Source organism: Xyrauchen texanus, chromosome 11 (genome assembly GCF_025860055.1).
Source record: "Xyrauchen texanus isolate HMW12.3.18 chromosome 11, RBS_HiC_50CHRs, whole genome shotgun sequence".
NCBI classification, from domain to species: Eukaryota; Metazoa; Chordata; class Actinopteri; order Cypriniformes; family Catostomidae; genus Xyrauchen; species Xyrauchen texanus.
The window spans coordinates 16,708,911-16,736,664 of record NC_068286.1 but is presented as its reverse complement, the minus strand read 5'-3'; the positions used below and the strand labels follow the sequence as shown (position 1 = coordinate 16,736,664).

General features: G+C 37.8%; 1 protein-coding gene across 3 annotated transcripts; it reads left to right on the top strand.

Annotated features, from left to right (window-relative positions):
• LOC127651629 (interferon regulatory factor 2-like) lies at window positions 1-27,648 on the top strand. Of its 3 annotated transcripts, XM_052137563.1 has the most exons (10): window positions 1-182; window positions 797-890; window positions 1,432-1,587; window positions 22,382-22,481; window positions 22,691-22,867; window positions 23,076-23,110; window positions 23,195-23,309; window positions 24,003-24,170; window positions 24,641-24,684; window positions 25,473-27,648. In XM_052137563.1, exons 4-10 carry the CDS (start codon window positions 22,409-22,411, stop codon window positions 25,788-25,790), a joined length of 930 nt encoding a protein of 309 aa, XP_051993523.1. In that variant the 5' UTR covers window positions 1-182; window positions 797-890; window positions 1,432-1,587; window positions 22,382-22,408; the 3' UTR covers window positions 25,791-27,648. The 3 variants fall into 3 exon arrangements, with proteins under 3 accessions (XP_051993523.1, XP_051993521.1, XP_051993524.1); XM_052137561.1 differs by lacking the exon at window positions 1,432-1,587; XM_052137564.1 differs by lacking the exons at window positions 1,432-1,587; window positions 24,003-24,170.
• The last annotated feature ends 106 nt before the right edge of the window (window positions 27,649-27,754 follow it).

Sequence of the window (27,754 nt, the reverse complement as noted above, 5' to 3'; positions counted from 1 at the left end):
CAATACGTGTCGTATAAATGGTCGGTAAATGTATGAATCTAATGGTGAAACGCTGTATCGTTCTTCATATGTAAAATATCTATACAAACCATGTCGATGTTTTCTGCTTAGCGTTCGGACAATATTATACTGCTCATATCATTGAGGGATCTAGGCGTATTATCGGGTTGCCTCGCGACAAGGTAAACCACCTCAAAACAGTGCTTTAAAAGACGCACGATAGCGTAGAAGCTATACATGGAGTATTAATCTTTAAATAGATTGATTCTATATCTGGCACTCTGTAAGCATGTTAATGTTTGTAAACTTTAAAATGTGTTAAATGTGTTAGCTTCAGTATGTCTGTAAATGTACAGTTTCTCTAACTGTGTATTTTGTTTAAAGGCATTAAAAAATATAATTTACGAGTTACCTCTTGATGTTATAGGCTATAGTGTTTATATTAATTCATTTATTTTTGAAGTATGAAGATATTCGGTATATAAAGCTGAATCTTGTTCAGATTAAGTACACTCAGGGAGAATGAATCATCGTTGTCAGTATGCAATGATAATGATACAGAGCCGGTAGTGAATTTTCCAGTCATTCACTAACCCCATTGCTGACCGTTTTGAGAAATGTTTCATTACATATTTGTCTCTCTTTTTTTTTTTTCAAAGACTGCTAATAAGGCTAGATACCCAGTATATTTAATCCTGTGTGTGTGTGTGTGTGTGTGTGTGTACACACAATTATTTTTTTACACACACACATTTACTCACAAACATATTTATATATTCCGATTTATTCTTTCCAGCATCAAGATGCCAGTGGACAGAATGAGAATGCGCCCCTGGTTGGAGCAACAGATAGAGAGTGGACTAATTCAGGGTCTTCATTGGGTGAATAAGGTGAGGATATATACAGTACTATATTATAGTGTTTTATTCTGCATTCAGTTTGAGAAGATAATGTTACATCCATTAAAAATCTGCCTGAACATATGACTCATGTTTGTATATTTTCCAATATGTTATGAAAAGTATTTTGCAATTTTGAACATGCTTGGCAATATTAGTTAATCAACTCTGTGAATACAGATATGGAAGCAAATTAATGACTAAAGTATTTGAAGTATAAAAGGTGATCAAAGATGTTGAATTGCTGTAATCATAAATGTAATTGCATTGTATTATCAGCGATTGAATTTAATTGCATTACATTTACAGTGCTTGCATTTTGCCAGGCTGAAATTTAACATTGTTGTATTTTTAAGCATTACATTTTTCATTTGGAAAAAATTCACAACTAATTATTTTTATAAAAAATTCAACAATAAATAAGTTAATTTCCAAAATATTCAGTTAATTTGAAAATACAATCAAGATTTTTCGACAGTTAAAATTCAGCCCGTTCTATTTTGCTTAACACAATTCACTTCCTCAAATTCAGTGGTTCAAATTCGGTTGGAAATTCAACCTTCCACACCCGGAAACTGCAGGAAAAGCAGCAGAGTACCGATGCACAATCTCAACCTGGTGCTATTCGTTCTCATCAGTAGGTGGTGCAATGCAATTGGGTGTTGATCGCTGAAGACCAAAGCTACAGGTAGATAGAACAGCATGTATGTTTTGATCGTTTGTTTTTCAATTTGAAAAGAAATTAGCAGAAATTAGAAAATTTAATAAAATAATATATTACAAGAAAAATACTAAATGAATGAATTAGGGCTAAATCAATAAATAACAGGCCTACATTTGTGCACGAGTTGGTACGAAGTGGATGCATGATATTGTATTAAATTCAGAAGGAATGATGTTGATGTGAAAATTGTCTATCTTGGCATGTCTTCCCACATTCCTTCTCTTTACAAACTCTTCATCTTCTTTTCTGACACATAGGGGTGCTGTCACACACACATTGTTATTATGCATTGATGTTTGGTACTTTTATTCACCAAAGTGGCATTCAACTGATCACAATGTATAGTCAGGACATTAATAACATGGAAAAAATTTGAAATAAATGACTTCAATTCAAAAAGTTCTCATCAAACAAATCCTCCACGTGCAGCAATGACAGCTTTGCAGACCCTTGGCATTATAGCTGTCAGTTTGTCCAGATACTCAGGTGACATTTCACCCGAAACACTTGCCATAGATGTCTTGTCGGGCACTTCTCACACACCTTACAGTCTAGCTGATCCTACAAAATCTCAATGGGTTTAAGATCCATAACACTCTTTTCCAATTATCTGTTGTCCAATATCTGTTTCTTTGCCCACTGTAACCTGTAGACTCAGAGATGTAGGCCTTATGGGAAGAACTGCAAAGAAAAAGCCACTTTTGAATCAGAAAAAGTGGCTTTTTCTTTGCAATTCTTCCCATAAGGTCTGCACCTCTGAGTCTTCTCTTTACTTTTGTACATGAAACTTGTGTTGAGTGGGTAGAATTCAATGAAGCTATCAACTGAGGAGTAGGGATGCACCGATCCGATACCTGGATCGGTATCGGCTCTGATACTGACGTCTTTAAACTGAAGGGTTATCGGTCTGAAGAGCCCGATCCAAATCCAATACTGTGTGTTAGTCATGTTCATTACTGTCAAGCTCAAAAAATGACATAAAAGAACCATTAAAACACAATTAAAGTAGTTCATATGACTCGTGCATTTTATTCAAAGCCACTTGAAGATGTGCAATAGCTCTGTGAATCACAAAAGGCTGTTTTAAAAGTAAATATATAAAGTGCACGTGCAGCTCCAGTGCAAATCTGCCCATGGATTTATTGAGGTAATATTGTATTAACCCTGATTAGTAATCACGACTGTAGTAACCATGTGTTTTTTTTTTTTTTTGGCATTAACCAAGGTTTTGCTACAGAATTACTGTAGTATCCATATTGGAACTTTTAGTAATTACAAGTTTTTAATAATAGTAGCCATATAATAATTGTTGGGGATTGCCCTACTGAATGCTGTTTTTTTTTTTTTTTTTTTTTTTTAATTTTATGGTGTTAAATACTTCAGTACTCTGGAGTAGGTGTCATCAGATATCGTTCCCACATTTTATTTCTGCAAGATTCAACCTTGTACACGTAGCAGTATACAACTGAGGCAGTTTCTGTAATAAACAAACAAACAGAAATAAATAACTTGTCTACATACATGTATGTAAAAGTAAATGACAAATAAACAACATCAATATATATGTCTTTCATATATATGTTTGGATAAAGAAAGCAAGGGATATAAACTATGGAAAGGACATAACATGGATCACATTATGCAGCGTTATCATATTAACAGATAACAAACTGCAGAATATAATATTATGCACATATGGAGATAAATGAACATATAGAATCATATTGCAGATATTAGCAATTTAAGCAGCCGTGCTGGCGCGAGTGTTTATATGCAACATCCTAATAATTATACAGATCGCAAACAGCAGCAATACTGGCTTAATGCCTGAACTAGTTGCAACACATACAGATACATTCCGCATCAAACATAGAATCATGATATGAACTTACGTTGTCAATAACTTTAACTTGCTGCACGTGAATGGAAACATTACAAACTCCGGTTGCGCCACTCGCGTAATAAAGAATACGTCACATACGTTAGAATCATATCTGCGTCAAACTGTATAATGCATGTTTTCCATAACCCAAGACCATAACAAGCGACGTTACGGACAATAAGACAAATAATTTACAACAGCTGCCCCCACATTTGAACAGCAAATGTTCAAATTAAGAGAATTCTTTAAGACACTTTAGTGTCGTACTCAATGACTGGCAACAGAATGAGTCGGGCAACTGGCCTGGTGTACATTTTGTCCCTGACAAGAACATCTGCTGTTCTAACACATCCATCCTTACTGACCACAGTCTTAACCACGTTATCAATTGGTCAAGGAGCTCTGGGAAGTTGTGGATCAATTATCAAGACTACTGAGCCTACTGCCAGAGTGTCCAATGTTTTGTGCCACTTCTGGCGTGTCTGGAGTGAGTAAGTAGTCCCTTGTAAATTGAGTCCAAAACTGGTCCACAAGATTTTGACAATGGCGCCATCTGCGCCACCCCATTTCTGCTGAGGCATATGCCACCCAAGGAAGCGATGCATCCCGCCGCCCCATGAGAAGAATGTTTGGTGTAATGGCATCGAGGTCTGCAATGTCTGCTGAGACGTATTCGAGGGGTTCAAAAAATGCCCTCTACTAAGACTGTAGTTAGGAGATCTTCAGAGACTGACTGACTTCCAACTGCCACCTGGCGAGCAGCTTTAATGGAGCGGACCTCTCATTCCCAAACACCACCAAAATGAGGAGCATTAGGTGGATTGAACTTGAAGAGGATCTGGTAATCGGCTAACTGCTCTTTTAATTTGAATTCCATAGCTGCGAAGGTTTCACGCCACAAACCTGCCACAATCTGACCTAATCTCTTTTGGTCTGCCACATCTGGCTATGAATTGTCGAAGAGCAAGCAGGAAAGCATGCACATCCATGGAGTTGAGAAGCTGTTGTGGTGAGGCATTTGAAAATAACACCCCAATGTTTTTCAATCCTTCTGCCTATTTTGACATGATACGGGCCATAACAGTCCACTCCAGTAGAATGAAATGGTGGACAGAGAAGCTCTCCATCGCTGACAGGATAAACAGTTAAGCTGGTGGGGTTTAACAGCTTGGCGACCCCGCAAGATCCAATATTGTCTCCGTATTTCTGCATACACTTGTTCTGTACCTGGGTGCAACAAGTGCTTGTCGAAGTCTGTAATGAGAAGCTTTGTTGCTGGATGCTGCGGATCAAGCACTATTGGGTGAATTTGGTCCAAATTTGGGCTTTCCAGTCTCCGTAATCGTCCTCCAACTCTGAGGACATTAGTTACTGAATCCCACTCTGGAGCAAGACACGTTAGTTGACTGTGGTTCGGCATAATTTTGTGTTTTTTATTTCCTCAGGAAAGCTCTGAACTCGACTCTCTCAGTAGGACCAATTCTGCTTCACGATGATCGATGGGCTGGGTGTTTGTCAAATAATCTGTTGACTTTTGGCATGCTTGTCGAGTTGCCTCCACTAACTGTTTCCATGGACTGAACTGAGCGGCATCCGGAAGAGTTCGATCTAGTTCCAAAGATCAGGTAACACATCTGGCTTTGTGTGTTCAGGTCTCTTTAGTCAGTGCTCGGATCTGAGTTTTAGAAATTGTGGTCCCTGACTCCAGCGACCAGGCACAGTAAAACTTAAGAGTAGTTTACCTCTCGTGATATCATGTGCTGGATTTTGCTGCGTGTCCATGTAATGCCAAGCACTGGGTCCTGTCAACTCCTGTATTTCTGAGACTTGTGTTCCGACGAAGACATTGAATCAACAAGAGTCGGACTGAAGCCACTCCAAGACAGTTGGGAATCTGTCCACAGAATTGTCTGCTGGATAGTGAGAGTAATCTCATCTTTCAAAAGATTGGCTAGCTGTGCTCCCGCTAATGCTGCACATAGTTCCAAGCGAGGCATGGACTGTTGCCTTTTGGGAGCGACTCGTGATCTAGTCATCACAAAGGAAGTATGAATGACATTTTCGGTGTACTCTACTAAGTAAGCCACTGCCCCATATGCCCTTTCGAATGCGTCGCAAAACACATGAAGGTCATACTTCCGTTGTACATCAGTACGAACTGATGAGTAACAGCGAGGAATTGTTATGGCACTGTGATACTTTAACTCATTCTCCCATGTGTTCCAGGCAGCACGAAGATCTGGTGGCAAGTTTGGGTCATCCCAATCTCTTTTCCTTGACCATAGCTGTTGAATGAGCACTTTTGCTTGTGTGGTGAAAGGCACAATGAAGCCCAAGGGATCGTACTGAGTTGTTAGCACTTGATAGGCCATTCCCATTGTTCGTGCAGCATGTTCAATGGGACGATAGTGGTATCCTAGTGTATCAGCAGCACAATTCCACCTGAGACCCAAAGTTGGCTCCATTGGATCAGTCCTGTTCTGCCCAAGCCATTGTTCTACAGTGATTCAGTGGATAGATGTGATATCACTGATGGCTGGTTGCTAGCCCAATGTCTGAGGTCAAATCCACCCTCCGCTGATCAACTGTTAGCTTGGCTTCAGATGTAGTTGGAAAGCTTGTCAGATAATTGTCCACATAAAAACTCTGCTGCACTGTTTGCAGAGCACCTGGGTACATCTCTTGGTTATTGCAAGCATGCAATTGCAAATTCTCACAGTGCAAATCTCGCTAGATGAAGCAGAGAAGAGGTCTGTCCTCAGGCAATAGGCAGACCTGATGGAGCATCCCACGAACGTCTGTACTTACTGACATGTGGTGTTGTTGGAATCTCAAGAGGACACCCAACAATAATGGGCCAATTGCAGGCCCTGGCAGGAGCTGGTCATTTAGAGACAGACCTTGATACTTAAATGAGCAATTGAAAACCAATCTTGGTTTATCATTGTGGCACACCAGGTGGTGGAGAATGTACCAGGCCTCCTCTGACTCTGTGACTTTTTCAGGTTGGAGCTTTGTGACATAGCCTGCCTTGATGAGTTTATTAATCTCACCAGAGTAAACAACAGCTTTCTCTGGGTATCTCTGAAGTTTCCCTCTATGCTCCTCAGACTAGGCATGACGGATTGAATCGTGCTTATGAGTTTTGGAGCACCAGGTTTGCGGGGGAGGGGGGTGGCGGCATAACGTTGAACTTCTTCAAACTTAATCTTCTACATTTGGCATTCAAGAATTTAATTGCTTATTGATCTTCCTTGGATCAAACCACCAGTTTCTCATTCCGATAAGGCAGGACAAAGTTGCCATAACTTCTCAACATTACGGTAGAGCAAGTCATTGGGACAGGCAGTTGATATGAAAAGACACTGCTGCACTGAGTTGTGGCTTGGTGTGCTGTCCTCTGCCCCTTGTAGTGCCCACCCAAGGGCTGTGTGCACTGCAACTGGACCACCTTTGGTTCCTTGGCGAACTGGCTTATTTGCTGTTATGAGATGGACATGATCTGATCCTATCAATACCAGTGGACGCACACTGTGGAATGACTGTAACGTAAGTCCTCTGGTGAGCATACCATTTCTGAAGTCTCTGCACTGGATATGATTGCCCTACTAAGTTCAGACCCGAAGCTGTGAATGCCCCAAGTATCTGAAAGCGCCTCTTCGGTTCACTCTTTGGAGTGATTTCCAAGTTAATCTTGGACCTGGAAAGGTGAGTTATGTCAGATCGTACTGTGCGTAAAGCCATTTTTTCAGGTTCACCCTCCAACTCAAGCTTGTGGACGGCTATTGGCAAGATCATAGTTCGCTGCGCTCCATCGTCAGTCTCCATTGACTTGAACTTGCTGTGTAACAACACTGGTACCACTTTAAGAAGCACTCTGCAAGTCGCACTAGCGGGTGTGAGGTAAATACGACTTTCTGATGTACTTGATGAACCGTTTGTTGGATCATCACGTGCTATACGCTGGAGCACCTGGAGATGTATTCCACCACATCCACTGCATAGCTTTTTGAGGTTGAATATCTCGGGTACATGTAATCGTGCACATTGCCAGCATCGCTTCCCATCAATAATCCACCTTCGTAGGTCAGCAACCAACTGCTCTTTGATGTTGTCACAGCGTGTAATGTAGTGCTCTTTACTGTTGCAAAAGAAGCAATCTACCTTAAGTGGTTTCTTTTGCTTGAGCTCTTTGGGATGGGTAGAGAGCACAGACTCAGCAGGGGATGCACCATGATGAACTACTAGACTTGTTCCCTTTGTTTTAGCTGAGGTTTTCTCTTTAACGACACCTGAAATTCTCTCGTGCTGGTAACACTGTACTAATTGCAGCATACTGACTAGGAGATGAACTCTCAAAGCAAAGCTCTGAAAGCTGTGGCTATCATTGGGCTTAACATCTGTTGATGTGAGGATGGCTGCTATCTCACTTTGAGCCAGTTGATGTGGCTGACCGTACTGTAGTTGAAGTGCTTGCATAGCTGCTGAATAGGGATATGGGTGATGCCGGCAAGATTGCCTGATCATCTGAGCTTCAGGCAGTTTAAGTTCCAACAGTACATGATATTTATACTTCTCTGTTAGCTCTGGGTAAGGTTCAAGTAAATTGTCCATTGCCAGCTTCATATTAGCAAATTCTCTTTCACTGTCACTTGTGAAGTCTGGAATTTCAGGTATTCTACCGCCTGATGAAGCTACATCTGGGCTGGCATCAGCTGTGGAGGAGCGACAACTACCGAGGAGCTCAATGAAGGGAGTAAACCAGGAATCATGTTTTGAAAGGGTAATGTTGATGGCATTATGGTTTGATAAGGAGGGGCATATCTGAATGATATGGGTGCATTCACAGGCTGTATCTTTGAATGTGTTGTTGCAAGATCACTGTGAAGTACCATGGAATGCTGATAGGCAGGCACAGGTGACATCCGCTGCTGCTCAAGGGGCGGGTATCTGGCAGAATGTAGAGGAACAGGCTCAGATAAAGTTGGTGGTGACAGATGTAAGATGGGAGATGCTGTGCCAGAGGAGATGGGGGAATACGGTAAACCTGTAGTTCTTGGATGATTTGGATGGATTGGAGTGAACCCAAGGTCTCTACAGTCTACCTCTGCTTCCGAAACAACATCTGTCCTATGTGACTTGCTCCTGAAACAACATCTGTCCTACGTGACTTATCTACTTGTCTCCCTGATTTGCATCCAGTAACATGCTTTTCAACATCTGGCACTATGTCATGTGAGGGTAAGTGCGAAGGGCTTGCTGAACTAGAAGATGTAGAAGAAAATTGTGGCGCTGATGCCATAGACTATACCGATTCATTGTCCTTATTTTCTTCTTCTCAAGAATGATTTGATGTGTTCCATCATTTAGTTTCGGCAATGCTTACGTTTCTTAAGCTGATCCAGTTTCCTGAGAATATTGTGCATTTCAGCTGTCTCCTCTTTCTCCCTCTCATTCATGGATTCCATGAGTTTCGTCAATGAGTCCATACTCAATATGTCTGTTTGACTTGGACTAGGCATAGCTCGATGTCCACCTTGGCTGTAGGTTGCATCTGCTTGACTAGTATACACTGCTGCTCCTCTGACTCCCTCTGAACAGGACTAGAGGAAATGGGAGGTCGGTGATTGAAGTCAAGGGTGTAATCCTCAAGACTCTTGGGGGTCTGACATCGGTGTGATGGTCTTGCTTGAGTATCAGCATGGGGAAGGGATGCTGGTTTGCCATCTGATGACAGATGGCTTTTTTTAATGTGTTAACCACTTTAGTACTCTGATCAGGGAGTAGGAGTCATCAGATATCTTTCCCACCTTTTATTTGTGCAAGATTTAACCTTGTACACATAGCAGTATACAACTGGAGGTAGTTTCTGTAATAAACAATCAAACCGATATAAATAACTTGTCTACATGTTATGATTCAACTGTAAATGACAAATAGGGAAAAATGCGTTCCAAAAAAAAAACTGTGTGAATGAAAAGTGAGCTAATATCTTACAACTAAATAGAACAAAAAAAAGATCTGAATCTTTTAACCCTCTGGGGTCTGAGGGTATTTTGGCCCCTGGAGAAGTTTTGACATGCCTTGACATTTTTCAGTTGCTTAAAAACATACTAATGGCTAAAGTCTGATTACACTGTATTCAGCACAAACTGGGCTACAATAATATGTGAGCAACATGTGTGTACAGGTTTGTATTTTTGAGAAAATAACGTTTGCATGGTTTTTGAAAAAACAAAAATTTTAAGTCACATAAGGTCATATAACACATACTAAACATTTGTCCACAAGACTTTTGAGAACTGGATCTTGTAGCCTAGAGTTTTTGCTACAAAATGATGTGAAAACCATCCTGCTCACTCATTCATACAAAACAATATAGTAATTTAACTTTTGTAAGACAATTTTAGTGTTGAAAGTTAATATGCGAGGAGGCGTGAATGATCATGAATATGTATTGTAATTCACACATGAGAGCCAAAGACCCCACCCCTGGGCCTATCAGTGAGGGTGTGGAGCGGAGGGGGGCGGGGCCGGGTCAGAATATCGCGCGCCCGGTCCCCAATCGGCATGATGAGGCACGCAAGGGATAAAGGCAGCCTGTGACAATGGTTCGAGAGAGAGAGAGAGAGAATTACGGGCATGTCCGTCATGTGGGTGTGTGTATTGATGTTTGTGTGTTTTGAGTTTAATTAAATTATCATTTATGTTGACAAGCCGGTTCTCGCCTCCTCCTTGCCCATCCTTTAACTTGTGTTACAGAGGGATAGAGAATGAATGTGAGGAGACTTAATGATCCAAATCAAGTTTTAAGTTAAAAGAAGTAATCTGACTATATTAATTTTAGACCTACACTACCGTTAAAAGAAGTCTCTTCTGCTCACCAAGACTGGATTTATTTGATCCAAAATACAGAAACAACATTGATATTCTGAACTCTTTTTACAATTTAAAAGAACAGTTTTCTATTTAAATATATTGTAAAATGCAATTTGTGATCAAAGCTGAATTTTCACCATCATTAACTGCAGTCTTCAGTGTCACATGATACTTCAGAAATCATTATAATATGCTGATTTTCGAATATGGGCATATTTAAAGTGCATTTTACTAATTTAACCTGAACACATATTTGCAAGCACAAGCTTTGTTGATGATAATGTGGCATTATAAACACTAGATAAAATATAATCTAAACATTCATATTATTTTTATATCAGATTACATATCATATATATATTATACAGCATACAATTGAAATACCTGCTTTAGCCGAAACAGCATTTAAATGTAACTAAAACTTGCTTATTAGGACATATTTCAAATGTCAATACTCTGAATCCTGGTTGGCAAGTCTGGAAACAGTCCCACTAGTAAAATATGTACATGTTTATATAAAATAGCATGTCAACTAATGAAAACTAAACTACTTACTCGTCCGAAATTGTATCTTCGGCTGGATCAAGTCTCTCTTCAAAATACAAATGTTCATTGGAGTCCCGCTCTTCTTCTGAGGAAAATGTTAACTCTTTCTTAATATCCTGGAGCTTTCTCGCCTGTGTATCATTGCAAACGTGCAGAAAAATGAATGAAATGTGTTTACAACCTCACTGTCGGCGGCGAGAACATTTGCATTGATCGTCTCAGCACATTAGCATATGAATGGCACGCTCTGCTGGTGGGTGTGATCACATTAGCTCGAATGAGCTTTCAAACAGATTACATTGCAAGAGTTTTTGATAAAAAATTTTTATTAAAAAGTACACATTTTAAGCTTTCTTTAGACATGTTTCATGTTTGTGTGATAAGTATTCGTGGAGTTTCAGTTCATTTTTGTGACGTGTTTCAGAAATATGCTCGTGAACACAGAGACTGCTGAAAGCTCACCCTTTTTATTTTCTTTATTTTACAAATAAAGGGTACACAAATAAAAGTGGACCCTTTATAGTCTCTAATGATGTCTTACACTTATCTGTATACCCCAAAATAATTGAGTATTTTAAGTTGTTTCTGCTGTAATGACAAAAATATCCAGCAGGACGAGCCGGCGCATCCGTCAACCCCAGAGGGTTAAAGTCCAGATACAAGTTGAAAAAAAAAAAAAAATGGCTTCTTTTCTACTGGTGACTTATACTATAATTACTGTTAATTTTGCTGCTACATTATCCAGTACACTATTTAATAATAAAGTGTTTCTTAATAAGCTATACATTTATATTTAAATAATGTGTAGTTAGAGGTTTGTGTTTCTTTACATATTAAAGAGTACACCCAATTAGTTCCACACAATAATGTACAAATATTCTATACTGATTATGCAAAAAAAACAACACTGGTATTGGATCAGGATCGGTATCGGCCGATACAGGGATTTCTGATATTGGAATCGAATCGGAAGAGAAAAATTGGTATCTGTGCATCCCTTCTGAGAACATGTGAGGCATCTATTTCTCAAACTAGAGACTCTGATGTACTTATTCTCTTGTTTAGATGTACAGTGCATCCCGAAAGTATTCACAGCACTTCACTTTTTCCACATTTTGTTATGTTACAGCCTTATTCCAAAATGGATTAAATTCATTATTTTCCTCAAAATTCTACGAACAATACCCCATAATGATAACGTGAAAGAAGTTTGTTTGAAATCTTTGCAAATTTATTACAAATTTAAAAAATCACATGTACACAAGTATTCACAGCCTTTGCTCAATACTTTGTTGAAGCACCTTTGTCACCAAGTACAGCCTCAAGTCTTTTTGTGTATGATGCTACAAGCTTGGCACACCTATTTTTGGGCAGTTTCTCCAATTCTTCTTTGCAGGACCTCTCAAGCTCCATCAGGTTGGATGGGGAGCATCGTGCACAGCCATTTTCAGATCTCTCCAGAGATGTTCACTTGAGTTTAAGTCTGGGATCTGGCTGGGCCCCACAATGACATTCACAGAGTTGTCCCATAGCCACTCCTTTGTTATCTTGGCTGTGTGCTTCGGGTCGTTGTCGTGCTGGAAGATGAACCTTCACCCCAGTCTGAGGTCAAGAGTGCTCTGGAGCAGGTTTTCATCAAGGATGTCTCTGTACATTGATGCATTCATCTTTCACTCAATCCTGACTGGTCTCCCAGTTCCTGCCACAGCATGATGCTGCCACCACCATGCTTCACTGTAGGGATGGTGTTGGCAAGGTAATGAGCGGTGCCTGGTTTCCTCCAGACATGACGCTTACCATTCAGGCCAATCTTGGTTTCATCTGACCAGAGAATTTTGTTTCTCATGGTCTGAGAGTCCTTCAGGTGCCTTTTGGCGAACTCCAAGTGGGCTGTCTTGTGCCTTTTACTGAGGAGTGGCTTTCGTCTAGCGACTCTACCATACAGGCCTGATTGGTGGAGTGCTGCAGAGATGATTGTTCTACTGGAAGGTGCCCCTCTCTCCACAGAGAAATACTGGAGCTCTGTCAGCGTGACCATCAGGTTCTTGGTCACCTCCCTGACTAAGGCCCTTCTCCACGGATCGCTTAGTTTGGCCGGGCGGCCAGCTCTAAGAAGAGTCCTGGTGGTTCCAAACTTCCATTTATGGATGTTCTCATTGGCCACTGTGCTCATTGGGATCTTCAGTGCTGCAGAAGTTTTTCTGTACCCTTCCCCAGATCTGTGCCTCGATACAATCCTGTCTCGGAGGTCTACAGACAATTCCTTTTGACTTCATGGCTTGGTTTGTGTTCTGACATGCACTGTTAAGTGTGGGACCTTATATAGACAGGTGTGTGCCTTTCCAAATCATGTCCAATCAACTGAATTTACCACATGTGGACTCCAATCAAGTTGTAGAAACATCTCAAGGATGGTCAGTGGAAACAGGATGTACCTGAGCTCAATTTTGAGTGTCATGACAAAGGCTGTGAATACTTATGTACCTGTGATTTTTGATTTGTATTTATTTATTTTTTTTATAAAGTTGCAAAGATTTCAAACTAACTTTCATGTTGTAATTATGGGGTATTGTTTGTAGAATTTTTAGGAAAATAATGAATTTAATCAATTTTGGAATAAGGCTGTAACATAACAAAATGTGGGAAAAGTGAAGTGCTGTGAATACTTTCCACATGCACTGTCCATCTGTCCTTCCTTCTCTTTCTGTACTTGTTAGAGCCAGTTGTCTTTTCTCTTTGAAGACTGTAGGGTACACCTTTTGTATAAATCATAGTTTTTTGGCAATTTCAAACATTGTATAGCATTCATTTCTCAAAACAATGATTGACTGACGAGTTTCTATAGAAAGAAATTTATTTTTGCCCTTTTTTTTTACCTAATATTGACTTTAAGACATGCCAGTCTATTGCTTACTGTGGCAACTCAAAAACAAACACAAAGACAATGTTAAGCTTCATTTAACAAACTATGTTTGATATAATGGAAAGTGATTTTATTTTTTTTAGTACCAAATTAGCAATTTAGCATGATTTACTGTGTTGGAGGTATAAGATGTTGGAGTGATGGCTGCTGGAAATGGGGCCTGTCTAGATTTGATCAAAAAGGACTTTTTCAAATAGTGATGGTGCTGTTTTTTTACATCAGTAATGTCCTGACTCTACTTTGTGGTCAGTTGAATGTCACTTTGGTGAATTAAAGTACCAATTTCCTTCCGAAACCGCAAAATCTGTACATTATTCCAAACGTTTGGCCACCAGTGTAGAGAGTGCTCTTAAGCGCTAAGACCCATAGTTATCAGAAAAGCATGCAGCCTTTGTTTCTCATGATCAATGCACTTGGCTGGGAACGCTCTCTGTTTCAGTTTTAAGTGCTTAGAAACAATGGCAGCTTAGAAAGAAATGGGATGCAAAGAAAATCGTGCAAAACAACTTACATTAAGAGAAATGTGAAGAGATAAAGCTCTCGCTCCCTAATTACGTATGGTCAGCGCATGCGTTTTGTGCAGTGTGGGCGGTGCTCGGGGGCCATTGCCATATTTACAATGAACAAGAACTCCATTGCACCAAGTCACATGAACACATATTTGTATTTACTAAAAACAATGTAATTAAATTAAAAATGTGTTTTCCAAAGTCTTCTTGGATCTGTTTTAGGAGGTAACACTTTAATTAAGATGTAGTTGACGCCAGATTTTAAACTGGGCTCACTTTGTTTCTTTAAATGTTGCACTTCATATAGTAGTCAAATCAGCAGATAGTCAGTTAAATAATAGAAGTCATATTTGGTTGTTACTTAAGATAAACAAATGATAAAATAAAAACGGCAATTGTCTTTATTGTTGATTTGTCTGTCTATGATTTGCCTACGAGGAAACTTGATGCAAATTTTGCACAGCATACAACCATACACAACATATTACTTTTATGTGTATTGTTTATAATTTCTTTAGAATTAAGTAAAATATTTTTGTGTATGGTTTATGATTAGCATTGGCGACATGTCACACATTTTAAAATTAGGTTTCATTTTGCAGTTAATTTTAACCTGGCAAATCAACTTGTGCACTCATATTCTCCCAAACCCTGGCTTTCAAATGTTGGCTGGGTTTCCCGAAGCACTAAGTAGGACGTTGGTAGCCCTTAATTAGTACTTAATCTGTAAGGCGCACTTTCCAAAACCATTGTGATAAGTAGTTCGTAAAAGATTTCGGAAATTAACAAGAGCTTTGAACCACTCTTAAGTCCATTGAGTGCAACTTAAACTGTGAAAGATACCAGAAAAATATGTTTATCAAAGACAATGGGACATTTAATAATTTGTATTAATATATTTTGATATTTGGAAAGCTGTTGTAAATTATTTCAGAGGATTAAAGTGTTGAAAAAATCACTATGAAATCAAAAGGCAGTCTCCGCAGTCTGTGCATGCAACGTGATGGGTCTAAATTTACAAGACTCATAATACACTATAACATTATATTAGCTTTCTTTGGTAAGCATAATTGTAATGGGAAGACGATAACATGGTAAGACAGTTAATAGATGATATGTTCTTATTAAACAGATTATTTAAGAAGACATACGTGAGTAATGTGTCCATGGAGTTGAAAACTTAATTTAATAGGCCTAATAAATAATTTAAATTTGGTTAACAAAGGAGATTAGAGAGCGAGTGTGCAATGAGTGATTTTCACTCTCTCTCTTCATCCTCTTCATTCCTCCAATGGATGTTTCAAATCGGCATTCCTATAGTCTATTTACAAGGCAGAAACTAATTGCATGATGCATAATGGCAGTAAAGCTACAAGTAGCCTACACGGTGCCTCGCACTCTAACCACATTTACATTACATTTAAGCATTTGGCAGACACTTTTATCCAAAGCGACTTACAGTGCACTTATTACAGGGACAATCCCCCTGGAGCAACCTGGAGTTAAGTGCCTTGCTCAAGGACACAATGGTGGTGACTGTGGGGATTGAACCGCTAACCTTCTGCTTACAAGATGCGTGCTTTAGCCCACTATGCCACCACAACTCTATAACCAGATGATTTAGTAATATTAAGACAGGTCTATGAGTTGTTCATTACTGATGCCCATCAATTTAATACTATTCAATGTGCATTTGTTCAGTTTCCAGCCAAAGAAACAAAACTTTAGCGATCATGCGATCATGATCCGCTCTGGTCTCAGGCGCATGCAACAACCTGGCTTTCCTCGAGCGCAGACCTAAAAACTGATGTGACCAATTTAAATTCTAGTGAGACTTTTCTAGTTTAAAGTGTTGAGGAAGTCAAGTCAACCCCATCAAACAATAGACAGCCCTGACATGCCAAACCACATCTTTACAAAATGTTATAGTTTCATATGAAATAATCTAAAGGTAGAATCTATTAGACCTCATTTTATATCAACAGTGGCAGTTATAGTTAAAGTTTCAAGATGTGTTTCAGCTAGTACTTATTTTTTCATAAATACTATAATTTGTTATTATTATTACTGTTATTTAAGACTAGCTACTGACCCGACCATGGTAATGAGGAGCCTTTCCTCTTGTGTAATATGTATGTTCTGTTTGAATTATGTTTTGAAATTAGGAAACAAACGGGATAGTAATGGGCTCATATAAGTAAATATGCTCTTAAAATGTATAAGGGGGAGAGACAACTTCCTGTGGCTTTTGTTGTTGACGTCAACAACAAAAATAATGCCACATGATGCATGTCCTTGTACTTGAAAACCATGAACAAAACTATGAAACATAAAAGGAAATGAGACCCAGGATACATTAAATACAGGTTATGTTTTATCTATGGCAGGTCACCACTTGATATCCAATGTAAAATCTGTCCCGAAGCAAAACCAGTTGAGAACTAATGAGTTAAAGGGACAGACAAGAGCAGTCTGGCTGCGCTGTTGTGCACCTGCAATATATGTTAATTATTAATAATCATATGACATTACTTTAAAAACTCACACAGCTGATGTTATTTTTCATTTTGTTGTTAATTTAATACTCTATGCTAACATGTAATCTAACATCTGCAATTTTGTATCATTTTTATAAGTTGGTTTATTATTATAGTTCTGTTACCTTTCTTATTTATTTTATTTTCAAATGGTAGACTTTTTTTTTTACACATACTTCAATTAAAAAAAATGGTTTCAAGTTTCAATTATAATAGTTTTTGCTCATCCAAAAAAAAAAAAAAAACCTTCTGTTTTGACTCCTTTAAGAGTCATTGTAACTGATAATAATTATTGTGTAATACCGTGAAACCGTGATATTTTCTGAGACCGTTATCATACCGTGAAAATCTCATACCATTGGAACCCTAGTATCAATACATCAGAAACTCAGTCTTTCTAAAGCCATAATTATTTAATTAAATTCTTTAATAGTTAATATATTTTGGCAACTTGACAAGGTTACAACTTCCATGTATTTCCATATTATTTGAAAGTTGAGAAGGCAATCTTCTGGACATAGCATGCTGGCCTAAGTGATCATCCCCAATTTGGATTGGACAGCTACTGTAACAAAACACTTAAGTTCAACTTTATATGAACGATCTATGTGCTGGTTTGGGGGAAAAATTAGCTACATTAGTTAAGATGATCGTTAAAGCTTTAGTTTCAACGTTATTGGCTCTACAATTGTATTTTTATGAACTAACATTAACAAAGATTTATAAATTATGTAATAAATATATTGTTAATTGTTAGTTCATAATAACTAATGCATTAACTAATGTTAACAAATGTAACCTTATTGTAAAGTGTTACCATGTAAAACTATGAAGTTCAAGCCTTATTTTCTCTTTAAGAGATGTGGTTTTTAATGTGTTTCATTCATTATTACCATGAAAGTGAAACAATCTTTTAAATATTTGAGTTGTTAATAGGTTTAAAATTCACACCTATATATTTGTATTTCTTTATACCACACTGTACATTTGAATTTCTTCAACGAAAATTATGCTAATTAATAACAGCTGTGCTTGAATGCGCAAGCTCATTAACGTATCGCAGATGATTGAGTCGTAAGTGTCCCGATGTTCAGTGGATCAGTACCCTTACCTGTGCCCGAATTAATGTTCACAATTTACTGATTCATGACATAGGGAGCAAGGGAGCTGATTGAGACTCAGGTTATGTAACATTCTAAAATAATGTAATACATTTTTATGACTAAATATTAAGCATAATATTTGATATATTAACAGGCCTACCAACTCCATTGATAAAAGTGTAATTAATTAGTTTGGACTAATACATTAATTCTAATGTAATCCGAGGCTAAATAGAAAAGACATTTTGTGCAAATAAATGGTTACATTTGTGAATGGTATTTGTTTTTAGTTACAAAAAATGTCACTTTATTGCACTTGCACACAGTTTTTCCTTGGCACACCCAAAGCCTTGTTTCTGGCTATGGCTTTTTAATGATCCAAATATATCAATACAAGTTACTAAATGTTCCTTTATTCTCTGATAAACTGTGAAAATGTGAGAAAGATACATTTAAGTTGCACTATGACTTTTAATGACTTTCCAAAGCCCTCATTAATTTAATTAAAAAGTTTTTACTTTACTACATTGAGTCTTTTTGGGAAACGCGCCATAGAGCTTAAGTACTAAAGTGATACTAACAATCTACTTAGGGCCACAAATAAATGAAATGAGACAAAAAAGCTTCCAATTCGGGACTGGTCACCCTGCTACATTATACGTAATGCCTACCTACACAGCAATCAGCACTTCAAACATCTGAGTTATGTAACAACCTGGGCAATCTTTTATTAACATTTTTAAAAGCCAGTGCATTCCACACACTGGTCTGCACTTCACTACAAGGTAAATACATCTGCTCCACGCATTCCAGTGGATCGCGCTGTTCGCAGCTTCGCCACATCTTTTGATGGAGATTTTAATAGCTGGCAGCTAAATAAAACATGCTGGGTGTCTAAGAAGTAGGCTAAGTAATTTTGCGTGCAGATGCGAGGGACATCAATAGGCTATTCCTAAAACGGAACTAATACCCATGCATACGCAGAAGACATGCGTATAGACATGTCTATAGACCCTTTCCTGATGAGTAAGGTTTGTGTCACAGGCGTTCCTTATTCCAGTTGTTTGAGCGATAATATGTAGTTGCAGTAAAAGTTGAGCAGCGGTGGATAATTATTCTGTTGCACAGCATTGAGGAACTGATGATGAGGGAGGTTGACCAATCAGTGGAAAGGTGCATTTCATGCCCACCCATGTGCAAATCTATCTATCTATCTATCTATCTATCTATCTATCTATCTATCTATCTATCTATCTATCTATCTATCTATCTATCTATCTATCTATCTATCTATCTATCTATCTATCTATCTATCTATCTATCTATCTATCTATCTATATATTAGTTAATGAACATGCACTGTATTTTTATAGTGGGCACTTAAAAATACTATCTAACAAAAAATGGCAGGGTGGCTGAATGAAAATGCTAATTTGCTCTCTGACACTAAGTGGCGCTTATGCAGCAGAAATATAGCTGTTACCCTGGTAACACCTGTACACAAAACCGCCCTGCGCTTATAAACAATACTTTATTAGGCATTACAGGTGAAACTCGAAAAATTAGAATATCTTGCAAAAGTTCATTAATTTCAGTAATTCAACTTAAAAGGTGAAACTAATATATTATATAGACTCATTACAAGCAAAGTAAGATATTTCAAGCCTTTATTTGATATAATTTTGATGATTATGCTTACAGCTTATGAAAACACCAAATTCAGAATCTCAGAAAATTAGAATATTACATGAAATCAATAAAAAAAAAAGGATTTTAAATACAGAAATGTCGGCCCCTGAAAAGTATAATCATGCATATGTACTCAGTACTTGGTTTGGGCCCCTTTTGCATTAATTACTGCCTCAATGCGGCGTGGCATGGATGCTATCAGCCTGTGGCACTGCTGAGGTGTTATGGAAGACCAAGATGCTTCAATAGCGGCCTTCAGCTCTTCTGCATTGTTTGGTCTCATGTCTCTCATCTTTCTCTTAGCAATGCCCCATAGATTCTCTATGGGGTTCAGGTCAAGCGAGTTTGCTGGCCAATCAAGCACAGTAATACCATGGTCATTGAACCAGGTTTTGGTACTTTTGGCAGTGTGGGCAGGTGCCAAGTCCTGCTGGAAAATGAAGTCAGCATCTCCATAAAGCTTGTCTGCTGAAGGAAGCATGAAGTGCTCTAAAATGTCCCGGTAGATGGCTGCGTTGACTCTGGACTTAATAAAGCACAGTGGACCAACACCAGCCGATGACATGGCTCCTCAAACCAACACAGACTGTGGAAACTTCACACTGGACTTCAAGCATCTTGGATTGTGTGCCTCTCCATTCTTCCTCCAGACTCTGGGACCTTGGTTTCCAAATGAGATGCAAAATTTGCTCTCATCAGAAAAGAGGACTTTGGACCACTGAGCAACAGACCAGTTCTTTTTTTCTTTAGCCCAGGTAAGACGTTTGACATTTGAAGCCCATGTCCAGGACCCGTCTGTGTGTGGTGGCTCTTGATGCAGTAACTCCAGCCTCAGTCCACTCCTTGTGAAGCTCCCCAGACATTTGAATGGCCTTTTCCTGACAATCCTCTCCAGGCTACGGTCATCCCTGCTGCTTGTGCACCTTTTTCTTCCACACTTTTCCCTTCCACTTAACTTTCTATTAATGTGCTTTGATACAGCACTTTGAGAACATCCAACTTCATTTGCAATGACCTTTTGAGGCTTTCCCTCCTTGTGGAGGGTGTCAATGATGGTTTTCTGCACAACTGTCAGGTCAGCAGTCTTCCCCATGATTGTGAATTCAACTGAACCAGACTGAGAGACCATTTAAAGTCTCAGGAACCCTTTGCAGGTGTTTAGCTGATTAGAGTGTGACACTTTGAGCCTACAATACTGAACCTTTTCACAATATTCTAATTTTCTGAGATTCTGAATTTGGGGTTTTCATAAGCTGTAAGCCATAATCATCAAAATTATATCAAATAAAGGCTTGAAATATCTTACTTTGCTTGTAATGAGTCTATATAATATATTAGTTTCACCTTTTAAGTTGAATTACTGAAATTATTGAACTTTTGCACGATATTCTAATTTTTCGAATTTCACCTGTATACTCAGGTAGCTGAAAAGAAAATGCCATCGAAACTTTTCTGAAGACTGTTCCCTTCAGAGATACATTTATATAAATTAGTCATAAAGATATTGCATTCAAGGGCTTTAGTTAAAGTCTTCAGAAATCATAATCACTATGAGAGCACTTTGATTTCGTCACAAGTCATTCTGTATATTTTATACTACTTGTTACGTTTTCAATAAAGTGTTGTGACTGCAAATCTGCCTGTTATGATTTTATGCTGCTAACAAATGGTTATGGTATATTGTTGAATGTTGAGAAGGTTTAGAAAAGACACACACATTTAGAGGGTAATTGTCGGGTCATTTAAAATTTGTCGCACTACAAAACATGAGACTAATCATGAATCATTTTAATTTACTGACAACCTCAAACATTTGTTAAGTAATAATTTTACATATGAATCTTTCTGGATAATAAATGATAATAAAATTATTTACTTACCTTTCCTTGTGGTTTTTTAAATGTCTGATGAAATTCAAGGTTGTGATTGTTGTATCAGATATTTTTGCGTTGCATATTGTGCATCTGGCAAATCTTTTTTATTCACATGTTATAATTCTAAATCTTTATATCTAAAGGAGATTATTTTGGGAACTGCAATCATCTGGTATTTTGGTGCGTTATGAGTGCAGCGTTAACTGCACAGATGCAGATCAGTGGTGCTTACATTTTTACATATGAATTAATTGATGTCGCAATAATTTTTAAACTCATTTCATTACTGTTTAGAATAAGTTATTGAAAATAATAATAATAAAAAACATTCAAGTCATTGTCGAGTCATGCAGTTCAAGTCAAGTCTTGAGTCGCTGGTTCTCAAGTCAGTCAAGTTATTTTCTTCATTTAGTCAAGCAAGTCACAAGTCCTTAAATTTGCTACTCGAGTCAAGTCATGTAACTCGAGTCCCCCCCGCCCCCCCACCCTCTGGTATTTTCAAATTAACTGAATATTTTAGAAATTAACTTTGGAAGGTGAATATTTATTGTTGAATTTTTAATAATGAAATTTGTTGTGAAATGTTTCGAAATCCAATATTCAGTGCTTAAAAATACTATAATGTTAAATTTCTGCCTCCCAAAATGCAAGCACTCTAAATTCAAGGCATTTAAATCAAGCACTGATAATACAATGCATTAATTTTTTCGATTAGAGCAATTCAACATCCTTTTATGCTTTAAAGACTTTAGTCATGAATTCACATCCAAATACAGATTTGATCATATTACATTGTTACAACTTTTCTATTAACAGGAGAAAAAGATATTTCAGATTCCTTGGATGCATGCAGCCAGACATGGATGGGATTTGGAGAAGGATGCCCCTTTATTTAAGAACTGGGCCATTCACACAGGTATTGCCAGAGGTGTTGCCTTTTTGTTTATGTTTTTCAATCAATTATCATCTTAACTACTTTCCCTATACAATCTGCAGTCCTTGCAACTGACACGATCACACTGATTCTGCTTTTGCATACAGCTTTGAGTGTATTTCTGGGTTGATAGTGCTGGTTACACTGGTAGAGGTTGTGATTAAATGATTAACCAAACATGTCTCATGCAGGAAAGTACCGTCCAGGTATTGACAAACCAGACCCTAAAACATGGAAGGCAAACTTTCGCTGTGCCATGAATTCTCTAACAGACATTGAGGAGGTGAAGGATAAAAGCATGAAGAGAGGAAACAATGCCTTTAGAATGTACAGGATACTTTCAGCATCTGAAAAAGCTGTTAAGAAAGGTATGTTCAGTTATCATAGCATGGTATCAGTTGGGAATAAAATTCTACCTCATCCTTTTTGGCTAGTTGCACATTACACTTGGCAGACACATTTTCTGTCAAGGAAAATAAGACAGACCATCAGTGCTGGATTTAAGTCATTTTATTTTTCAGATCCTAATGATGTTGTTTTAAGATCCACTGAAATATACGTTTCCTTGTTCTTCAGGGAGGAAAAAGATGGAACTGGAGCAAAGAGTAATAGTAAGAACAACATGACTACACACTCAATCAACATTGCACATTGAAGTATCACAAATTATCACACACTTGTGCTAATTTCTTTAGCAAGTTTTTCAGAAACGGAAAGCAAACACTCCCAGAAAACTTAAAATGATGAAACAATCCAGTCAAGAGGAAATAAAGAAAGAAACTTTACCAGACAGCGCTGTACTATTTGCTGGTAAATATACACAACACCTCATTTGTTCTGAACACTGATCACTTATCAGAGCAATAATGGAGAACAGCATTTTATCAGTGGGTATCCACTGAAGTGCTTTATTCTTTCATTTAAACGAGCTGCAAGCAACAGAATTGTAAATGTATGCTAGCTGAAAGATGTTAAAGGGATAGTTCACCCAACAATAAAAATGTCTGACTTTCTTTCTTCAGCAGAACCCAAAGACTTTTAGAAAAATAGCTCAGCTCTGTAAGTCCATACAATGTAGGGAATGGTGATCAGACCTTTTGTAGCTCCAAAAATCACATAAAGGACACAAAGTAATCCATACGACTCCAGTGCATAAATCCATTCAAAATTTACTTAAATTTGTATCTATTTCTCACACACACCTATTATATTGCTTCTGACTATATGGATTTAACCACTGGAGTCATATGGATTACTTTTCCTTTGTGATGTTTGGTGCTACAAAGGTCTGATCACCATTCACTTGCATTGTATGGACCTACAGAGCTGAGATATTCTTCTAAAAATCTTTGTTTGTGTTCTGCTGAAGAAAGAAGGTCATACACATTTCGAATGGCACGAGGTTTAGTAAATTTAGAATTTTCATTTTGGGGAGAACTATCCCTTTAAAGATAAAGATATGTCCCAAAATAGGTTCCACTGCTTGTACTTTTGTTAACTCAGAGCAGGAGAACTTTCCTAAATCCAAATCACTTGAGAGGAAGGAGGCTGTAGGTGAACAACCCGAAGTGTGTGCAGTTGTTGAGGTGGTAACGGAGAACAATGAACCTGCTGTTAGCTCCTCTAAAGTGTCTTACCCCATCCAGGACTCCCATGTTTCATACCACAGTGGTAGGGGTCTTGTATTTAGTCTATCCCTATTGTGTATTTCCCACAGGAGTCATAAATTACTTATTGCTATTCATTAAATATTATATGGTGTTTCCATACTGTCCGGCTGAATGGTTCCCATAGCATTCCCACTTGAACACGGTTTGGTATGGTACGATTACAAACCATTGCCCATCCAGATTTCTAGGCATGGTTAGCTAACTGTACTTAAGGACTGAGAACCGTACTGAGAAGAACTGCACTCATTATTGGTCACTTGTCCAGTCAGTCAGTCCATTCTAATACTGATTTCATAGTACCATGGAAAAAGAAACCGTAATCATGTCAACAACCTTTGTAACAATAAGTACAGAACGGCACAGTTTGGCAACAGTAACCTTTCAGCCCAAGGTGGAAAAGCACCTATTGTTTTTCACAAATGCAACTGCACATCATAGATTTTAACATCACTAATCTAATTACCTCAACAGAGAGTGACTCTGAGAGCACATACAGTGATGAAGACTTGGTACAGGTATGAATGTAAATTGGAAACATTTCAGGAATAGTTCACCCAAAAATACTTTCATCATTGACTCAACCTCATGCCAGCCCAGATGTGTATTACTTACTTTCATCTGCTTAGAAGAATATTTCAGCTCTGTTAGTCCATTCAATGCAACTGAATGTTGGCCAGAACTTTGAAGCTCCAAAATGCACATAAATGCAACATAAAAGTAATCCAGAAGCAATATGATGGGTGTGGATGAGAAACAGATCAATATTTATGTCCTTTTTTACTATAAATTATCCTCCCTGCCCAGTAGGTGGTGATTACATACGATGAATATGAATCATCAGAAATAAAAAAAGGACTCATAGGGGAGTAGAGAGCACTTAGGAAGGCTTACACACACTCATCATATTACCTCTGAAGATATGGATTAAAACACTAGAGTCATAAAGATTACTTTTTAAAAAGTAAAAATGTTGCCTTTATGTGCTTTTTGGAGCTTCAGTGTTCTGGTTACCATTCACTTGAATTGAATGGGCCAACAGAGCTGAAATATTCTTCTAAAAAAAAAATCTTCATTTGTGTTCTGCAGAAAAAGTAAGTCTGAGGGTGAGTAAATTATCAATTTTCATTTTGGGGTGAACTATCCCTTTAAGCATAAGCCTTAAGATCAAAAGAACGTGAGAAACATCAGTCAAGTGTGTGTAAATTCTGACTAATAGTGCATTGTAAAACATAGAAACATACAGTATCTACTGTCTTCAAGTTAAAGTACAAATTGTTTTGTGTTTTTAACTTTCCCCCTGCAGCTGCCTCAGGACTTGTCCTTAAATGCTTCACAGAGATCATCATGCAGTTCTGTGTTAAGGATCCCACCTTCAGCTCAGTCCTCATTTATCACATCAGGGAAAATAAATTTCAGAGTGACCAGCTGCAGAGAAAACTCACCCCTTATAGCCTATAACACTGCTCCATGGTTTCCCTTGCTGCTTGGGTTCCAAAATGTCACCGATGTACGACTCTCAACCCCAGACCCCACACCAGAGCTCACCAGCAGCCCAACTTCTCGGGCAAACATGATAGCTAAAGCTATGGACCTCTCCGTTTCATCACGCAAAGCTTTATAATACAGAGACTTGAAGTTCGCAGAATGCTGCTATTCAGCTGATAAGATACCCTACCTGAAATGTTTGAAGGGATAGTTCACTCAAAAATTGTGTCATTATTTACTAACTTGTTTTGTTCAAAAACCCATATGACCTTTTTCTCACTTGCAATTCAAAATGAGACATTAGAGACATCCGCTTTCATTGTATGGACAAAAATCACAATCAACATCGTTCAAAATGTCTTAATTGTTCCATGAAAGAAAGTCACATGGTCTTGGAACAACATGAGGATGACTAAATGACAGCACAATTTTTATTTTTGGGTGAACTTATCCTTTTTAAACAGTTATTCTCAGCTTTACAAACCAAATGGAGAGTTTCAAGCATGCTAAATCAGTTTGACTAGAACACAGTTTTTCTTGAAATGTGTGGATATTTCTGAAATAATGTAAATTGCAGAACACTACCTCATTATCTAATGATAGGTAACTTGAACTACTTCAGATTGAAGGTGAAAATTCAACTTTGATCACAGAACTTAATGTCATGGTAAGCTATTGATAATGCCTCATACAGTGTTGGGAGAAGAACAAAGTGCATATTAAGTGTAGAAACACGAATATAGTCAAACATGATGTGTTTGACACTTGTTGAAAGAATTGAGGGGTCCAAAACAGATGAAACGGCACAAAATAAAATGGCATCAAAAACTTTAAATTAAATAGAACAGTATCTAGGGATTTTTTAGGAAGATATGCAATGTTTTTACAGGCTGTAGCACAGTTTTGAAAGCGTTTTTGATTGAAGTTTTCATGTGCATTTTCATATGATGTAGAGCAGTTCAGTCATGACATCAATTTGTTCACTATGGGCTCCCTCTGGAATTCGTAGGGGGTTGTATTTTATACACATTGAAAAATTTGATAAACATTACTTGAAGAGACTTTCACATTTTGTTTTACCTGAATTACACGGTATGACTGTGTATACATGTACTTGTACTGTTGTAGAACAAAGCTTGAAAATCTATTCAAGCAATATTAACTACAGACCTTGTTTTACTCCTAAACCGAAAACGGCTATTAAAGAGAGAGTTCACCCAAAAATGAAAATTCTCATATCATTTACTCACCCTCATGTCATTCCAGATGTGTGCGACATTGTTCAGAAGAAGAAAGTCTTAAGAAGAATATTTAAGCTCTGTTGGTCCATACAATGCAAGTGAATGGGTGCCAAAAATCACATAAAGGCAGCAAAAAGGTAATCCATAAGATTCCAGTGGTTAAATCCATATCTTCTTAAGTGATGTGATAGGTGTGGGTGAGAAACAGAACAATATATAAGTCCTTTTGTTTTTGGTGATTTGTATTCTTTGTGCATATTGCCCCCTACTGAGCAGGAAGGAGAATTTATGGTAAAAACGGCCTTAAATATTGACCCGTTTCTCATCCATTCCCACATCATATCATTTCAGAATCTTATGGATTACTTTTATGCTGTGTTTATATGCATTTTGAAGCTTCAGAAAATTGTATTGTGAGGACCTGCAGAGCTGAAATATTCTTCTAAAATCTTTTGTGTTCTACAGAAGAAAGTCATACACATCTGGGTTGGCATGATGGGGAGTAAATTAGTGAATATTCATTTTTGGGTGAACTATCCATTTAAACCCCATTGTAAATTCCAGAGGAAACCTGTAGCTCAAAAATGCAAATTATATTCCTGGTTTATGGAGCTCTACAGTCACTTATGGAATTACTTTTTGGTATTAGTGTTTATGAATTTGATGTTTTTCACTACATTGCAATAGTGTTATTGAATCTGGAGACAGTGTTACAGTATTTTAACTGCTACTTTAGGATCAGTTCTCCAATATTAATGGGTCTGGAAATACTTGAATAGAGAAGCTCAACTAATTACAATCATGTGTTAATTTTCATTTGTGTTCTGAAAGGATCTTGTTTGATGTAACAGATGTAACT